At 42.0% G+C, this 18547-nt stretch overlaps 1 protein-coding gene across 4 annotated transcripts in view; it reads right to left on the bottom strand.

Annotated features, from left to right (window-relative positions):
• Positions 1 to 13191, bottom strand: part of KIF2A (kinesin family member 2A) — an 84080-nt gene extending 70889 nt beyond the window's left edge. For all 4 annotated transcript variants that reach the window (XM_021673192.2, XM_021673194.2, XM_021673193.2 and 1 more), the window contains exon 1: positions 13089 to 13191. In XM_021673192.2, coding sequence (XP_021528867.1) covers positions 13089 to 13152 — 64 coding nt within the window. In that variant the 5' untranslated portion in view covers positions 13153 to 13191. The remainder of the gene's footprint in view (positions 1 to 13088) is intronic.
• Between the last annotated feature and the right edge of the window lie 5356 nt (positions 13192 to 18547).

Here is an 18547-nt window from a genome sequence, read left to right as displayed (position 1 = left end):
ACCAAAGAATTGCAGCGTATTTGCTGACAAATGCTTACTTATTTTCTGTTAAAAGGTCAAACATAAACATTTTAGGTCCCTACGTGAGTAGTAGGACATAAAGGTAGGTCTCATCTTGGATTAGACAATGTTTTCTTAGATGTAACAAAAGCAAAAGCAACAAAAGAAAAAATAGGTAACTAGACTTAATCAAAATTAAAAATTTTTGTGCTTCAAAGGATACTATCAAGAAAGAGAAAATATAACCTCCAGAATGAGAAAAAAAATTCTGTAAAGCATGTATTAGATAAGGCTGTAGTATCCATAACTTTTTTTTTTTTTTTTTTTTGAGACAAGAGTCTCACTCTGTTGCCCAGGCTGGAGTACAGTGCAGCTCACTGCAACCTCTACCTCCCAGGTTCAAGCAATTCTCCTGGCTCTGTCTCCCAAGTAGATGGGATTATAGGCGCCTGCCACCACGCCCAAATAATTTTTTGTACGGGTAGAGACCGAGTTTCACCATGTTGGCTAGGCTGGTCTTGAACTCCGGACCTCTTAATCCACCCGCCTTCACCTCCCAAAGTGCTGGGATTACAAGTGTGAGCCACCGTGTCCAGCCCCATAACTTTTATACCTCAACAATAAAAAGATAAATATTGACTGAGCACGGTGGGTCATCACTGTCATCCGAGCACTTTGAGAGGCTGAGGCGGGAGGATCACTTGAGCCCAGGAGTTTCACCAACCTGGATAACATAGTGAGATCTTGTTTCTCCCCAACCCCAAATCCCCCTAAAAAAAAAGTAGCCAGGGAAGGTGGCATGTGCCTGTGGTCCTAGCTACTCAGGAATCTGAGGTAGGAGAATCACTTGGGCCTGGGAGGTAAGGCTGCAGTGAGCTATGATCATGCTGAATTTGAGTATTTATAAGACATCCAAGAGGAGATATTCAGTAATCCATGACACATACAAGCAGTAGATATCTGTAGCCAACATGGGCTAAAGAGAAGCATTTAGTTTACCAGAAAGAGAATACTATGTGAGAAATACTGCAGGAGTAGGATCAAGCCCTGAGGAACATCAACACTTAAAGGGAATGGAGAAAAAAGCACCCGTAAAGATTAAAAAGGAAAAACCTGAGGAACAGAAGGAAAAGCAGCTCTTCTTATTTTTAATTAAGGAATTGTTCTTAATAAAAACCCAAGAGAGCATGTTAACATTAAAAGCAATGTTATCACTCTCAATAAAACTGCAACCAAAGAGCATATAAAGAAAGCACTTGCTATATACTCAGAGCCAAGTTATAGTCAACTCTCAGTATCAGCTATAATTTAAAAAATAAACACACAATCCACATATAATCCCAACACAATTTCAAGCAATAGGCTTACAAAATAAATTTATGGCCGGGCACAGTGGCTCACGCCTGTAATCCCAGCACTGTGGGAGGCTAGGATTAGGCAACAGCAGGAGACTGGAAAAAACTAGAATGTCTTTCTCAAAAGAAATTATAGAGCCAAAGAGCATTTGTATTGAGTGCAATAACTACTTATCATTTTGTTTTAACTGACTAACTTCTTCTAGAGAAAAGTCCTTCATCTAATTCTTCAAAGAAATCAGATGAAGGGACACATCATGGCCATACAGCAAATACTAGCTGGATTAATAAAAACACCTGATTAATAAAAACTATACCCTAGAAAGGAAAAGCATTATGTAATTAATTATTTGACTTCCAATGCCAGGAACATTAATAGTCTACAAAAAAACCTACAATGAATTAGTGTGTAGAGGATTTTGGAGGCAGACAATCTATGTTCTAATCTCAGATTTGTTACTTATTTTATGTATGACCTTGGACAAGTCAACTTCCTCATTATAGCAATATAAGCAGTTTTGACCAACAGTAGTATTTCATCAAAAAGCTTTATGTGGTTAAATTCTAAGATTTACCTTACTAATTAGGGCCCCTAATTTGTTCTCATTTCGTAAAAATCTTATAGGTAAATCACTATATCCATTTCTGTTTAGAAGTCCACAGTAAATTACACGATTAAACATACTACCAAGGGGAAAAAAAAAGTTTAATGCTGTTTCCACCCCCAACACAGTTTTCTTTTTTAAAGAGATGGGGTGCTGCTATGTTGACCAAGCTGATCTCAAATTCCTGGCCACCTAGTAATCCTCCCAACTAGACAGGTAAACCTGTAGTTAAAATCGACAGCTGATCTCAAGGCTGAGACTGCTAGACACATTGCTTGACCATCTGTCACAGCATTTGAACTATAAACTTAAATATATCCATGTAAAACAAAAAGGGAAGGGCTAAAGTTGCCATACATATGTGAATCCTTTTTACTATACTATAGCTCATTAAATTTTTTTTCTTCTTACATTGGCCAATCGACTATGCATGACAAAAATGAATAGCAAAATTTTATCTTAATTGTACACCTATATAATTGATCCTCATTCATAAAATATAATTTTTTTGTCATTAATTGGTCCATTATTTCAAGAGTGGTTTTGACTTTTAACTCCTAAAGTTTGCATACTCTCTCCCAATCTTTTTTAGGTTCACAGAAAAATTGAGTGGAAGGTACAGAGATTTCCCATATAATCCTAAACCCCACATATACACAGCCTCCCCCACTATCAATGCCCCACACCAGGTACACTTGTTGCAATCAGTGAACCTATCTTGACACACCATTACCATCCAAAGTCCTTAGTTTACATTAGAGTTGACTCTTGGTATTGTACCTTCTATGAATTTTGGCATATGTATCATGACATGTATCCACCTTTATAGTATCATAAAGAATAATTTCACTGCCTCTGTGCTGTGCCTATTTATCCCTTGCTTACCTCTTTTTAAGTCCTAAATTGCAAACCGCAGTTAAGAGATTCTGAATACTGAAATGGTGCTTAGAATCCTAAGGATGAAAAAGAGAGGGCAAATGCCAGGACAGAAAAAAATAGGCTAAAAGTAAGAGCAAAGAAAAAGTGAAAAAGAGCAGCTGCATTTAAAGAAATAAAGTCCTCCATCCCTTAAAAAGCTGAAGCCATATTCTTTGTGTACTGCTTTTCCTTCTCATTCCATTCCAAGAATTCAGAGAAAGTCTTGGGTAACACACTACAGCTCAGTATTAAGAAGGCAAAGTAGGCCGGGCGCGGTGGCTCACGCCTGTAATCCCAGCACTTTGGGAGGCCGAGGCGGGTGGATCACGAGGTCAAGAGATCGAGACCATCCTGGTCAACATGGTGAAACCCCGTCTCTACTAATACAAAAAATTAGCTGGGCACGGTGGCGCGTGCCTGTAATCCCAGCTACTCAGGAGGCTGAGGCAGGAGAATTGCCTGAACCCAGGAGGCGGAGGTTGCGGTGAGCCGAGATCGCGCCATTGCACTCCAGACTGGGTATCAAGAGCGAAACTCCGTCTCAAAAAAAAAAAAAAAAAAAAAAAAAAGAAGGCAAAGTATTTAGTTATAGCTTAAGTAAATTCCCACTGCAGGTAAACATTTAATGGAAGTGATTTATACCTTAAACTCACTTACTTTTAGGATATTAGTGGCAAAAACTATATGCAGCCTGAGTTGGATGCTCTCTTTGATATTACCTTCATAGGCTCTCAGTCCTCTACACTGTATTCTTGAATTAGGGTCGGGTTGATTAAATAAAACTGAAGAGGTTTTAAAACCTACATTAAGACTTTCTAAATGTTAAGTCCTTTCCTTTCAACTCATCTGCCCTTTATTCAGCACAAGTGATATATTGCAATACAACATCAACTCTTCTTGCGCTGTGTTCTGAATATCATCTGTTCCTTAATTACTGCTCAAGCTTCTAGACTGATGCAATCTTATCCATGCTACCTCTCATTTTCAATACTACTCTCATTCTAATCTATCACTAATCACTTACTAACTCCTATTACTGCTCTTAGGAGATTAAGTCCTATAGTAGTTTCCAAGTGTCCTAGAAAGATCCTTACCTTACCTCTGTGTCCAGGTCTTTAATAGGGTGCCCCAGATTACCTCTCTTTGCATATCTTCCTCATCACCCTCCCTCTGTCTGCTTTAAATGCCCTTCACCTGACAGCTTTGTTTCCAGCTCAGGGACTTCTTCCATGCTGTCCTACATGGCTAGAATGCCTCCTTCCCCTCAGGGCAATCTACTGGTCATCTTCCTCTCACCATTTAAACATCACTCTCCATGAAGTCTTGTCAGATACTCTGTTAGGAGATGCTGCCTTTACTAAAATAATGGATCACAATCCTGGCTATACTCTGGAATCACTAATGTGTGACAAGTTAAGTTTCACCAGTATGCGAGGTCTCTTAAAGTAAAATACGGATACCTAGAATACATACTCAGACAGACTCTCTAGGCAAAGGAACTAGATATTGGTGGTAGGGTTTTTGTTTGTTTGTTTGTTTTGGTCTGTTTTTTTCCAAAGCCTCACAGGTGATCCAATGAGCAGCCAGAGTTATAAACCACCACAGGCTGAGCATTCTTTAATCCAAAATGCTCCAAAATCTGAAACTTTTTGAGCACCAACATGACTCCACAGTGGAAAATTCCACACATGACCTTGTGATGGGTTGTGGTCAAAATGGAGGCATAATGCCGGGTGCAATGGCTCACACCTATAATACCAGCACTTTGGAAGGGTGAGGTGGGTGGATCACTTTGAGGTCAGGAGTTTGAGATCAGCCTGGCCAACATGGTGAAACCCTGTCTCTACTAAAAATGTAAAAATTAGGCTGGGCATGGTGGCATGCACCTGTAATCCCAGCTACTTGGGAGGCTGAGGCAGGATAATCACTTGAACCTGGGAGGCGAAGGTTGCAGTGAGACAAGATATTGCCACTGCACTCCAGCCTAGGCGATAGAGTAAGAACTCCGTCTCAAAAAAAAAAAAGTTCATTCTTAGCACAGTGAAGACACTCAGCAAATTTTACAAGTTTGTTCTCTACTGATCCTGTCTTTCTTTTAGGTAAAATTTGGTCAAAATTAATGCCAAAACCTGGAGAAAAAGTCTTCAAAAGTAAATAAAATATACTTTTGGGAGGAACCTGATACTTACAGTTCCTTGGCCATAATGTGTAAGGAGGTTATAACCAAATTACATATAACCACCAGTAGCTGGATCTACTGCTGTTTTTATGTTCTGCTTCCTTGGTCTCTGTTTGTTTTAAGACAGTGACTTGTTCTGTCACGCAGGCTGGAGTGCAGTGGTGTGATCATAGCTCACCACAGCCTCCAACTCCTGGGCTCAACCAATCCTCCCACCTCATCTTCCTGAGTAGCTGGGGCTACAGTCACATGCTACTAGGCCTGGCTAATTTTATTTTTTGTAGAAATAGAACCTTGTCATGTTGCCCAGGCTGGTCTCCAACTCCCGGCTTCAAGCAATCCTCCCACCTAAGCCTCCCAAAGTTCTGGGATTAGAGGCATGAGACACCACACCCCAGCCAGTCTCTGTTTACAGTACCCCAACCCAGGATATCTAGAGAAAAACCTGCTGTCAGGCACTGGTCTGCCAACAACTTAAAACTGAATAAACCTGGCCAGGTATGGTGGCTCACACCTGTAATCCCATTACTTTGGGAAGCCAAGGAGGGAGAACTGCTTGAGGCCAAGAGTTCAAGACCAGCCTAGTCAACATAGCAAGACCCCATCTCTACTAATAACACAAAAATTAGCCAAGCATGGTTGTGCTTACCTGTAGTCCTAGCTACCTGGGAAGTTAAAGTGGGAGAATTGCTTGAGTCCAGGAGTTAGAGGCTGCAGTGAGCTAAGATCATGTCACTGCACTCCAGCCTGGGTGACAGAGCAAAACCACCCAAAAAATACTCCTTTTGATATCAAAACAATTTAAAAGTTATAAACTTATAACCCAAATAGGTACCAGAGGATAGAAAATACGCTAATAATAACAATGCCAATTTCAATTGTCTGACAGGAGCTATCTGGACTGATAAGCTCTCTGAGGCTAAATTAATCAGGAAATCATGTTATGAGGGATCATGGATATTGGCCATAAAGGAGGAGAGATGGCATATATGACATGTATTTTCCATCTAGAAGGTCTATAACTTCAAGAGCCTAATCTTAAAAAGGAAAGTAGTAATGATGTACATACAAAATGGCATACTTCTATCCGTACTAATCACACTAGAGATGAATCATTTATTTACTTGTTTGTGAGGGCAGAACTATTTTTGCTTTATTCTTTTTTTGTACTTCCAACACCTATTAGAATGCCTGATATATATAGCAGACTGTTAACAGAAGTGTATTTAATGAAATTTGCAATAAGAAAATAAAGAAATATAAGATCACATTATTTTGATATGCCATAATCACTTAAGGTCTATACTCCAGAATATCACATGCTCCAGTGAATGACCATCTGAACTTGGAGTACTGTAGCAGGTAATGAGATCACAGCTCACTGTAACCTCAAACTCATGGGCTCAAGCAATTGTTCTGCTTTGGCCTTCCAACGTGCTGAGATTACAGGCATGAACTACCACGCTCAGCCTAGAAGCATGATTTTTAAAAGGAATACTTTCTTCCCTCCTATTACTCTTGGGAGATAGTTTAATATGGTGAAATTCTAATGTCTATTTTCACTTAGCACTGTAATACTACTAATACTACTTTAGCTAAAAGAGCTGGAAGGCAACTTAACCTGTATTTGTTCCACAACTGAACCAGAAGAATGAAAATTAATTTTATCCAAGGTTTAAAAATTATATCTATTCTTAAGCTAAGAATCAAAACCTCAAAACAAACATCATAAAATTATTATAGGTTACAAAACAGAGGTGTTAAAATTAAAGCAGATGGCTGAATCCAAGAATGAAATTGTGTAAAAGATTAATGTCATATTAATCACAACTATACTTGTGACTACAAAGAACGGGGTCTAGATGATCTCTCAAGGAATCTTGTTCTGGATTTTCCACACTCTTGCCCCATGTCTTATTTGAGCAGACACAGCTTTAACTGGCCTTTTGCTATTTTCTCTAGCATTTTAACAATCATGACACATAAAACAAGTTGACACAAAGCTTTTCCCCAGAGTTTCAAAATCTTTGTCATAGAATCAAGTGGCTAGGCAATGAATACAGATTCCTGACTTTCTGTGGTACTTTTGGAAGCAATAAGTAGGTGACTATTTGAAGCTTTTTGAGCTTCTTTGGTAGCAGTGGAAAGAATTTTACTACAGGGGTTTGTATGTCTCAAAAAAACACTAAATTATACAACATCACACCATCATCAGCAAACATCTATCAGTACTCAGAAAGCTGGGAGTGAAGGGATTTAGGCTCTGGCCCAGGATATGCCCCTTATTAACCATGTGATCTTGGCAAATAATCCGACCTCAGATTCTTCACCTATAAACCGATAATCTGCCTTCTTCCTACCCTGCTTACCTCATACAGTTTCTGTGAAGACCCAATTAGCTAACCTGTCTTGAAGCACTTGGAAAACTATTAAGGCCTAATACATATGCAGAAACATTATTGTCCCAGTCCCCATGCAAAAGGGAACTATTAGGCCTCAAATTCCCCTATTCCATCCCACCCCCATAATCCATCACATAATTGTACTTAAAGAGCAACGGTATTGCTAAATGGTTCATCTTTATTACTTAAATTTACGCACTCTATTCTCCAGAAGCCTATCTAATGACGTGTAAAGATGAACTAGCAGAAGAAAAATGTGGCAAGGCACCTAAAAATTAGGCTGCTTAAAATCTTTTCTAAAGATTTTCTTTGCCTGCCCTGAACTCCAAAAGTCCCAATGCTCCTCTGAAATCTTCAATTTCCTTTTGAGTTCTGATGTTAAAAGGTACTCTTTGCACCTACACTTAACTAAGAAACAAGATTTTCCTCCTGTAATTTTAGGTTTTGTGTACTCTACAAGTAACACATCACTTCTTACCAAGAATCATTCCAATTATGCTCTGTAACACTGCTCACTGGTGCCTTTCTCCCAAGTAAGAAGTAATTTCCTACATCTTGACTGGGCTGTAGAAAGCTGTATATGGTTCCAAAATAACAGAGAATTCCTCCTTAACTGTCATAGTTCTTGACAGTCTGATTTCTATGCTGAGCATGACAGGTTCCTGGCTGCCACTGACAAGTTGTATGAATCTAGACAAGTCACTTATGGTGACCTGGGACTCCACATTTATAAAGAGAACTAGTTTATCTCCAAGAACCTTTCTGGAGGAAATATTCTAAGATTCTCTTCAGATCACATATATTAATACAGTCACAGTACTGTGACTAAGAGACCCCTCAAAGAACAATCCCGTATTAGCTGCAGCTTCTAAATATTCAACATTTTTCATTTCTCCCCCAGTCCTCAAAGGGTAGTCACAGCTACTATAGAACTGCTAATAGGGCAGCTTAAAAAAAAAAAAAAAGAAAGAAAAAACTAGCTACACAACAGAAAGATTGTAGGTTTTTTAAAGAGTCAGTGGGTTCTAAAAAGAGAAAAGAATTGAATCAGAAAAACAGGAATACACATGCAAGAAAATATACCAGTCCAATTTCATACCAGGTTATCTCCTGTGGCAGGGAACAATCTTAGGAGTCCAAGCCTAAAGCCTGTCATTTATAACCTTAGAATACCAGAAAAGTCAGATTAACCTTAGCAGATCACTCAATTTCAATTAACTCTGTAGATCCTGACTAAGAGGCCAGTGGAAAGTAGAGGGCCAGAGTAGGAAGGTAGCAGTACAGAGGAGCATAGATGGAAGGTTTCACTTCCAGCTAAGAAGTCATGTGAATGATTAATTAAAATGTTTGAAAACAAAAAATCCAATAATGTATGATATTTTCAAAAACGATGAGCAAGGAACTTTGCTAGGCGTCCCAGGGGTGGTGGTGGGGTAACAATAAACAGATGCATTCAGGGAATTTAAGAGTCATTAAAGGCTGGGCACAGTAGCTCACACCTGTAATCCCAGTACTCTGGGAGGTGAGGGTGGGGGATCACTTGAGGTCAGGAGTTTGAGACCAGTGTGACCAACATGGCAAAAGCCTGTCACTTCTAAAAATACAAAAATTAGCCAGGCATGGTAGCACACACCTGCAATCCCAGTTACTTGGGAGGCCGAGGCACAAGAATTGCTTGAACCCAGGAGGCAGAGGTTGCACTGAGCGGAGATCGCACTACTGCACTCCAGTCTGGGTGGGTGACAGAGTGAGACCCCATGTCAAAAAAAAAAAAAAAAAACAGTTATTAAAGTATTTTAATCCTGTAACATGCTGGCTCTGCTTTAAGCGGGTCTGGGTGGCCCGATGTCCCTCCATTGCATCCTCCACACCACCCATTACCCAGTGCAGTTTAAAAGCATAATATTAAGAGTATGTACCCATAGGTATGAGGTAAGAGGAGTGAAAAAGAGTTACAGACCCAAACATTAATATTTAAGGGAATGTGCTGTCTCATGAATAATACAGAATGATTTAGAAATTCAGATGCTGACTGGCCATCTGGTTTTAGTAATTAGTGAATACTCAGGATAGTTTTAATCACGGTCTTGAAAGATAAGAATAAGCCCATTTTAGTGTACCTGTCTGCCCTTGGAATATGTTTATTAGTATAAGAGCATCACTGATGGGAGAAGCATGGTCTGAAATAGGGACAAGGATTATCATAAGCAAGCAAAAAGAAAAACATCAAGTTACCAGTTAATAATGGTCTGAAGCAGCCTTTCTTCACTCATGTCATTTCTACTGTCTCAGATATTAGTGTTCATCCAACTGCAAAGTTTATTTTTGTTATAATAACCACTAATGTTTTATCTAATATAGATCTGTTATGAAAGTGAGAGGAAGCAAAGCTTCTTCAAAGTGAAAAAGGGAAAGCTTGAGGGGCATTCTCCCAGACATCAATTTCTACTGTGGAACACTACTGTCCAATGCAAATGATCCTTCCCTTCTTTCCAAGTTCTCTACTAATCTTCTGCCTTCCACCAACTCCAACATGCATCTGAGGCACGTAAAAAGGTACATGACCACAGGTTTAGGACAGTAACACACTGTAATGACTGCCATAATTTCTTACAGGCAAACCGCTTTTTAAACGTGGTTTTAGATTAGTAGAATTTATGTAAGAACACAAAGCTCTTTTATGTCTGGGAATTTTTGGTATAGGCTGAAGGTGAAGGCTGAAAAGAACCCAAACTGCTTCAAATTCAATAAATTTAAATAAAATATGCTCCGTAAAAATTGAAATGTATAATCTATCAAATATCATATACTTTTTCTGGTAAGATTTCAAAGTTAACACCTATACTCATAAAGACGTGAGTGTAAAGAATTTACACATTTTATTGCACTCTAATTTTTTTAAAACTAAATTTCATTGTGCATATTTGAGGTTTACATGATGCTATGGAATATAGATAGCAAAACAGTGAAGCAGATTAACATAGCTATCATTTCACACAATTATTTTTTAACAAGAGCTGCTAAAATCTACTTAACAAAAATATCTAATACCATTTTACTAACTTTGGTCCCCCTGTATCTCTAAACTTGTTCATCCTATATATCTGCTATTTTGTATCCTTGACCTACATCCCCCCTTTTCCTCTTCTTCCCCCCACCAACAGTGGTAAACATTGTTTCATTCTGTGTATTTTAGCTGCTTAAAAAAATACTCTTCGGAGGCTGAGGTGGGCGGATCCGGAGGTCAGGAGATTGAGACCATCCTGGTCAACATGATGAAACCCTGTCCCTATTAAAACACAAAAAATTAGCCGGGCATGGTGGCATGCACCTGTAGTCCCAGCTACTGGGGAGGCTGAGGCAGGGGAATTCGCTTGCTTGAACCTGGGCAGTGAAGGTTGCAGTGAGCAAAGGTTGCCATTGCACTCCAGTTGGGCAACAGAACAAGACTCTGTCTCAAAAAAAAAAAAATTCTACATACGCGTGAGATTATGCGGTATGTCTGGCTTATCTCATTTAACATAATGTCCTTCAGGTCTTCTACGTTGTGGTAAATAGCAGGATCTCCTTTTTTAAAGCCAAATAATGTTCCATTGTATGTTGTCTATACAAACACAAACATATGCACACATACACAACAATTTCTTTAGCCATTCGTCACCCATCGATGGACATTTAGGTTGTTTTCCTATCTTGGCTGTTGTGAATAACGCCACAATGAATGTGAGAGCGCAGGTAATCTCCACAACGTGGTGATTTCCTCTCCTTTGGGTGTATACCCCGAAGAGGGGTTGCTGTGTACCCAGAATCTTCAAAATAATATGTAAATCCTACTTTTGCTGGTATACTGTGAACCCATGTTTACCTTAATAAAATGACATTAATAGTACTCTTTCAATAAAGTAATTTGAAGAGAAAATATAAAAGAAACTTCAACCCAAGTAAAGAAGATATCTCTTTCCCATCATTGTTATCGGTAACTTCTAAAGCTCTAAGCAGTATAATTTATCTTTTCATATACAGGATAATGATGATTCCAGTTGTTACCACAAATTACCTCAAATTTAATCGAGGAAAAAAATCATTAGCTATATAGGGTCTTCCAATACATACAGACAACATGAAAGTCAACCTACCTTCAGGTAACTTGGTTAAACCTGGAAGAATCCAAGGCGGGGGGATGTGGACATGAGAGCCAAGTTACTACTGACTACCCTAGGCTAAAGGCTAATAAATAAGCCACACTAAAAGGAATCCAGGTCAGGCGCGGTGACTCATGCCTGTAACCTCAGCACTTTCAGAGACTGAGACGGGTGGATCACCTGAGGTCAGGAGTTCGAGACCAGCCTGGTCAACATGGTGAAACCCCATCTCTACTAAAAATACAAAAATTTAGCCGGGTGTGGTGGTCGGCGCCTATAATCCTGGCTACTTGGGAGGCCGAGGCAGGAGAGTTGCTTGAACCCGGGAGGCAGAGGTTGCCGTGAGCCGAGATTGCACCATCGCACTCCAGCCTGGGCAAAGAGTGAAACTCCGTCTCAAAAAAAAAAAAAACGTAATCAGTATAAGAGAGATGGGGTCAGGAACACTGCTCAACTCGAGTTTATCACACATCTCTAGTTCTTTCAATATTGGTACCAAAATAATGATTTTACTATATCTTCCTCCGTATATTTATTCCTTTACAATATTATTTCCAGTCTGGCTGGTGTATCTCACTCCACACCCCAAGCTAGTGACATAAAACACTGTGTCACCAAGAGAAACCTACAGAAAGATACATAAGCCTAAGGCTCTTAAAAAAAAAAAAAAAAAAGCATGTGTCTTCACCTCGCCTTACACTTTTCTCAGTTACCTCTCCCGAGGGTGTGAAAATATCAACATCCGGTCGCCCACCCCCACCCTCTCAGCAGTGCCTCGCATTGACTCTGCCCATCCCCTATCCTTCCCTTAATAGTCTCATCACCTTGGAGAAGCCCATGTAATATTTCTTCCCATGGCTCCCCCACCCTTATTCTTGGCTCAACGCGATATTCTCCACATCTTTCTCCTAAGGAAGTGGCAAAAAAAGCAGCATGGTCGAGGACGAAAGTCGGGGAGGCCTGACAACCAGACAGCAGTTTAAGGCGACAGGATTGGCTCTTTTCCCCCATCTCGGCCTCCGACTAGCAGTCAGTTCTTTAAATGTGAAAACGCTGGTCTTCCCGCTCCCCCACCCCCATCCCCGTCAGAGGCCAGGCCGGTAATATCCGAAGACCGGGGGGAAGCGCGAGGCAGGGCGATCTCTAACGAAGCCCGCTCCCTCCCGGGCTGGTGTCCCCGGGGGAGCTGGAGATTGCGGGGGGAGGAGCGAAAGGCCCCCACCCTGGGACCCCCAGAGGCGCGACCCTGGACACCCGGGCCCTTTCCCCATCCGGCTTCCCTCCCCCACGGCCCGGCCCCCAGCACTGCAGCGGCGCCCGGTGGACCCCACGCTGGCCTCACTGGCACACACGCCACACACAAAAGCGCCGCGGCCGCCGCCTTCCCGCCCCCACAGCCCGGCGAAGCAATCAATGAGGCGGCCGGCGCCAGCGTCCTCTCTGTGCACACCGAACACTGGGCCGAGCGGGCCAGCGGGGCAGCTCACCATCGCTGCGCTTGATCTCCACGTAAATCCCGATCTGGATCTTGCCGAAGTTGGCCGTTGCCATCACCTCATCTGGAGCAGCGGCAGCGGGCCGAGGGAGGGGGACGGGAGGGCGGAAAAGGCGGGGAGGGGGCGGGGTAGGTGTGGGAGGGGGAGCGGTTGCCCGCGGCCGCGCCGGCCCGGGCGACAGCGTGAACGGGAGCGGGACAGCGAGGAGCAGCTGTGGGGAAGCAGGCGGAGGCCCCGAGCCTGCAGGCTGGCAGGAGGACGCGCACGCCGGGGCGTCAGGGTGAAGCGAGAGCCGGGGCCGTGAGAAGGCGCGGGGTAGAGTGGGAGGGCCCGCGCCGCCCGCCCGGGAGCCGACGCTGGGGAGGCGGGGCGCCGCGCGCTTGCGCAGAGCGCGCCTCTGGCGTCTCTTCCTCTTCGGCTGGCCTTAGCTGGCTGCCTCCAGGCGGCCCCGCCCAGCTCCCCAGCGGGGCGGGCGGCGGCCAAGGCTGCTGGGACCGCGGGAGCGGTGAGCGCTCGGTCCCGCCCGGCCGCCAACTAGCCGGCGTCGCGTTTAATTTCAGCGCGCGGCCTAGAAGACGCGGGAAGCGTCGCGCTGAGCCTTTTTGCCTTCTGGCTCCCGTGAATTGGCGCTGTTGCTGGAATGGGTTAAGGGCCCCGTGGTTTCAGGGCTTTCCAGCGGGCTGAGGGATGCGAATTCAAGGGTCCTCTTTGGTAGACAGAACGGGCTCGGTGTTTTCATTGGCACCCCCTATTTCCACTTACAGGTAGGTGACCCAAGCAGCCCTCCCAAGCACACTTGGTTCAGGTTTCCCATCCAGTTACGCCGGAAGGGAAGAAACACTCTTGAGGCGTCACCTACCCTAAATCGAAGTGAAGATCCGCCCCTTTATAGTCTTGCGTTATAGTTCATCACATTCAAAAAGAAACTCTGTGGTGGGGCGTCCTTAACTGTTCAGGTTATGAGGCATCAGATGCTGGTGTCCTGTTTCTGCTGAGGGTTCAAGACTTACTTGCCTTGACCTGTAATGGCCAATAACTGTGACTCAAGGGCAGAAGGTAGGCACATAAAGTTGACTAGGGAATGTGTCTCTTTGCAGTCATTTGACTAGTCTGACCACATCAGCAATGTGGAGAGTGAGACTCTCCATCCTAGAAGAGCAGGAAGGCCATGTGGACAGGGCTCTGGAAACTATAGCACCGTGTAAAAACTTCCAAATGTCTAACTCTTGCTTGTAGTAGTGGAGCTTGATATGTAGGAAACAACACTTTGCCTAGTCATTGTTTTTTTTTTGGTTTTTGAGAGGGAGTCTGTCACTCAGGTTGGATGGAGTACAGTGGCACGATCTCGGCTCATTGTGATCTCCGCCTCCTGGGCTCAAGCGATTCTCATGCCTCAGTCTCCCGAGTAGCTGGGATTACAGGCCCGCGCCAACATGCCCAGCTAATTTTTGTATTTTTGGTAGAGACGAGGGTTTCACCATGTTGGCCAGGCTGGTCTTAAACTGCTGGCCTCAGGTGATCCACCTGCCTCAGCCTCCCAGAGTGCTGGGATTACAGGCGTGAGCCACCGCCGGCCTTCCCTAGTCGTTGTTAATCTCCCTGTAACAATAACTACAAATACACAATTTAAAATTTAAAAATTGGAAACTGTATATATACATCAATGCTTATGTGCATATATGTGTCTGCCTAGAGTTTTCAACCTGATATAAGTAATCAAATAGATCCTAAAAAAAAAACTGTTGAAAGACTGGCTTCATCTGTAGGTTGAACGTATTGAAGGTATGCTTGTGGAAAGAACAACTCTGTTGAATCCATTCTAAAGTGGGTATAATTTCTATGAAAACAAAAAAACCCACCGGATAGACAATGTAGAAAATAACTTCTTTTACATTCCAGAAATGACACCATGCTTGAGAACCCCTGTTTCAGATGAAATTTGACCAAAATCAGGGTTTAGTTTTTATTTTTTCTTTAATTTTGGGAGTTTTTCTAAACTTTTTGATCTCTTGTCTAGAATTCATTTTCTGATGTCTCTGCAACTGAGGTATTAAACATCTTTAATATTTATATTTTACTTATATTTATATTAAAATATAAAATATTTATATTTTACTTATACTAGAATGCAAAGAAATCAGGGTGTACAGCTCAAAGTTAACATTGCTTCATCAAATTTTTTTTCTTTTCTTTTCTTTTTTTGAGACAGAGTCTCGCCCGGTTGCTAGGCACCAGGCTGGAGTGCAGTGGCGTGTTCTCGGCTCACTGCAACCTCCGCCTCCCAGGTTCAAGCAATTCTCCTGCCTCAGCCTCCCGAGTAGCTGGGACTACAGGCGCACGCCACCACGCCCAGCTATGCTTCATCAAATATTTTTTAGCGTAGTTGCTGACACATACCTTACACTCTTTGGTTTATATAGTTAGTCTTAACCTTTAATCCATATAAAAGGTATTTTAAAAATATGCACATTATTTTGTGCCATAAAAATGTATAACACCTAATAAACACAAAACCTTTATAAGACATACCCAAAAGGCCTATGTTTTTTTTTGGTACACATTAGCATATGTATTTACCAAGACTTGCATTATGGGCCTTGTATGTTAGTGGCTTCCTGAAGAGCAGCCATAAATACATGCAATGTGGCTGTTTCCATCAACATCCTGGATCAAAGATTCTAACTCTGGCTCAGACATTAGCAAGATGTATAACCCTAACTAGAACTACTACTACTACTACTAAGATCCTGAACGAGTAACTACTGATTGATTACTAAGATATACACCCTAAGAACTACTGTTCTCATTAGGATTACATAGTAGGCACTCAGATATTTGTTCAATGAGTTAACTTCTTAAAGTGCTCAGTATATCACTTATCTCTTTGATCAATCTGAAATCATAACTTACATTCTCTCAATCACAGAAAGTTTTTGTGAGGACAAATGAAATAAAATGTGATAGTGCCTTGATATTTATCACTTTTTTTTTTAAATAAAAGTAAACCATCCTAGGCCGGGTGTGGTGGCTCACGCCTGTAAGCCCAGCACTTTGGGAGGCCAAGGCGGGCAGATCACAAGGTCAGGAGTTAGGGACCAGCCTGGCCAATATGGTGTACTAAAAATACCAAAAAAAAAAAAAATTAGCTGGGCGTGGTGGTGCATTCCTATAGTCCCAGCTACTCCGGAGGCTGAGGCAGAAGAATTGCTTATACCCAGGAGGCGGAGGTTACAGTGAGTCAGGATGGCACCACTGCACTCCAGCCTGGGCGACAGAGACTCCATCTAAAAAAAAAAAAAAGTAAACCATCCTATAAAAAATAACCCACACCATGTTCGGTGGCTCATTGCCTATAATCTTGGCACTTTGGGAGGCCTAGACAGCAAGATCCCTTGAATTCAGGAGTTTTAGACCATTGGACAACATATAGAGAACTCATCTCTGCTAAAAAGAAAAATTAGCCAGGTGTGGTGACCTATGCCTGTAGTCCTGACTACTCCGAAGGCTGAAGCAGAAGGATCACTTGAGCCCAGGAGATCAAGGCTGCAGTGAGCTATGATTACAGCGCAGCACTGCACTGCAGTCTGGGCAACATAACAAGACCCTATCTCAAAAAACGAAAACAAACCTCCCAAAACAGTACTCTACTATAGTCCTCAAATTATTAATTAGAAATTAGAATTTTAGGTAGAGTGTGGTGGCACATGCCTGTAATCTTAGCACTTTGGGAGGCCAAGACGGGTGGATCACCTGAAGTCTCCCTTCTTTATGGAACTTTCTCCACCCTTATCCCATTTATAATGACTGTCCTATGTGGGTAATTCTCACACAGCCATGATTATCAGAATCTTCTAAGAAAGTTTTTAAAACAAATACAGAGGTACAAACTCTATCTTGGGCCAGTGGGTTTAGAATCTCTTGGGTAGGGCTTAGCGTGGTCCATTAAAAAAAAAGAAAAAACTCAGAAAATTATGTATACCTACTTGAGAACTATTAATTATCCCTGAATTGCTATAATTCAATGTTTTCTGTACATTTGCAACTTAGGGACTAGGCACTGAATAACATTGCTTATTTTTCTAGTCTACCTTTTCTTTTCTTTTTGAGACAGAGTTTTGCTCTTGTTGCCCAGGATGGAGTGCAATGGCACAATTTCGGTTCACTGCAACGTCCGCCTCCTGGGTTCAAGTGATTCTTCTGCCTCAGCCTCCCAAGTAGCTGGGATTACAGGCACCCACCACCACACCCGGCTAATTTTTTGTATTTTTAGTAGAGACTGGGTTTCACCATGTTAGCTAGGCTGGTCTCGAACTCCTGACCTCAGATGATCCACCTGCCTAGGACTTCCAAAGTGCTGAGATTACAGGCACCCACCACCACTCCCAGCCTGGTCTGTTTTTGAAAGATCTGCTTAAATCCATAGATTTCCCCCTTTATTGATTTTTTTCCTTACCTTTTTTTCCTTCTGTTGAAAAAGCCAGGATATTTAGCTTGTGGAGTTCTCTTTTTTCTCTTTTAAAATAATTAATTGTCTGGGCGAAGTGGCTTACACCTGTAATCTGAGCACTTTGGGAGGCCTATGAAGGTAGATTACTTGAGGTCAGAAGTTTGAGACCAGACTGGCCAACATGGTGAAATACTGTCTCTACTAAAAATACAAAAATTAGCTGGGCTCGTTGGTGGGCACCTGTAGTCCCAGCTACTTGGGAGGTTGAGGCACAAGAATTGCTTGAACCCAGGAGGCAAAGGTTGCAGTAAGCCAAAATCATGCCACTGCACTCCAGCCTGGGCAACAGATCCAGGGTGTTTCAATAAATAAATAAATAAATTGACACATATTGTATAGTATTATACATAAGGTATACAATGTAATGAGTTGATACACGTTTTATGATAATTTTATAATCAAATTAATTAATATATCCATTACCACCCAAGCTGCACATTAGATCTCCAGAACTTCTTCTTTTTTTGTTTTTTTGAGATGGAGTCTCGCTATGTTGCCCAGGCTGGAGTGCAGTGGTGTGATCTCAGCTCACTCAACCTCTGCCTCCCGGGTTCAAGCGGTTCTCCTGCCTCAGGCTCCTGAGTAGCTAGGACTGCAGAAGCCTGCTGTGATTCCTGAATAATTTTTGTATATTTAGTAGAATTGGTTTTCACCATGTTGGCCAGGTTGGTCTTGAACTCCTGACCTCAGGTGATTCACCCACCTCAGCCTCCCAAAGTGCCGGGATTACAGGTATGAGCCATTGCACCTGGCCTAGAACTTGTTTATTTTGTAACCGAAAGTTTGTACCCTTTGATTAATATCTCTCCATTTATTGACTTCATTTCTTAGGACTATTTCAGTGTGTTTTAAAATCCACACACATAATTTTTAATAGTCATAAAAATTCATATTGTTGAGTTGTCTTCAAGTTTTTACCAAAGTGAAATCCCCATGATAAACA

The sequence above is a fragment of the Aotus nancymaae genome, unplaced genomic scaffold (genome assembly GCF_030222135.1).
Source record: "Aotus nancymaae isolate 86718 unplaced genomic scaffold, 86718_ANA_hifiasm-v0.15.2.pri h1tg000014l, whole genome shotgun sequence".
Taxonomy (NCBI): Eukaryota; Metazoa; Chordata; class Mammalia; order Primates; family Aotidae; genus Aotus; species Aotus nancymaae.
The sequence above is the reverse complement of the archived record's forward strand: the minus strand, read 5'-3'. Positions and strand labels throughout refer to the sequence as shown.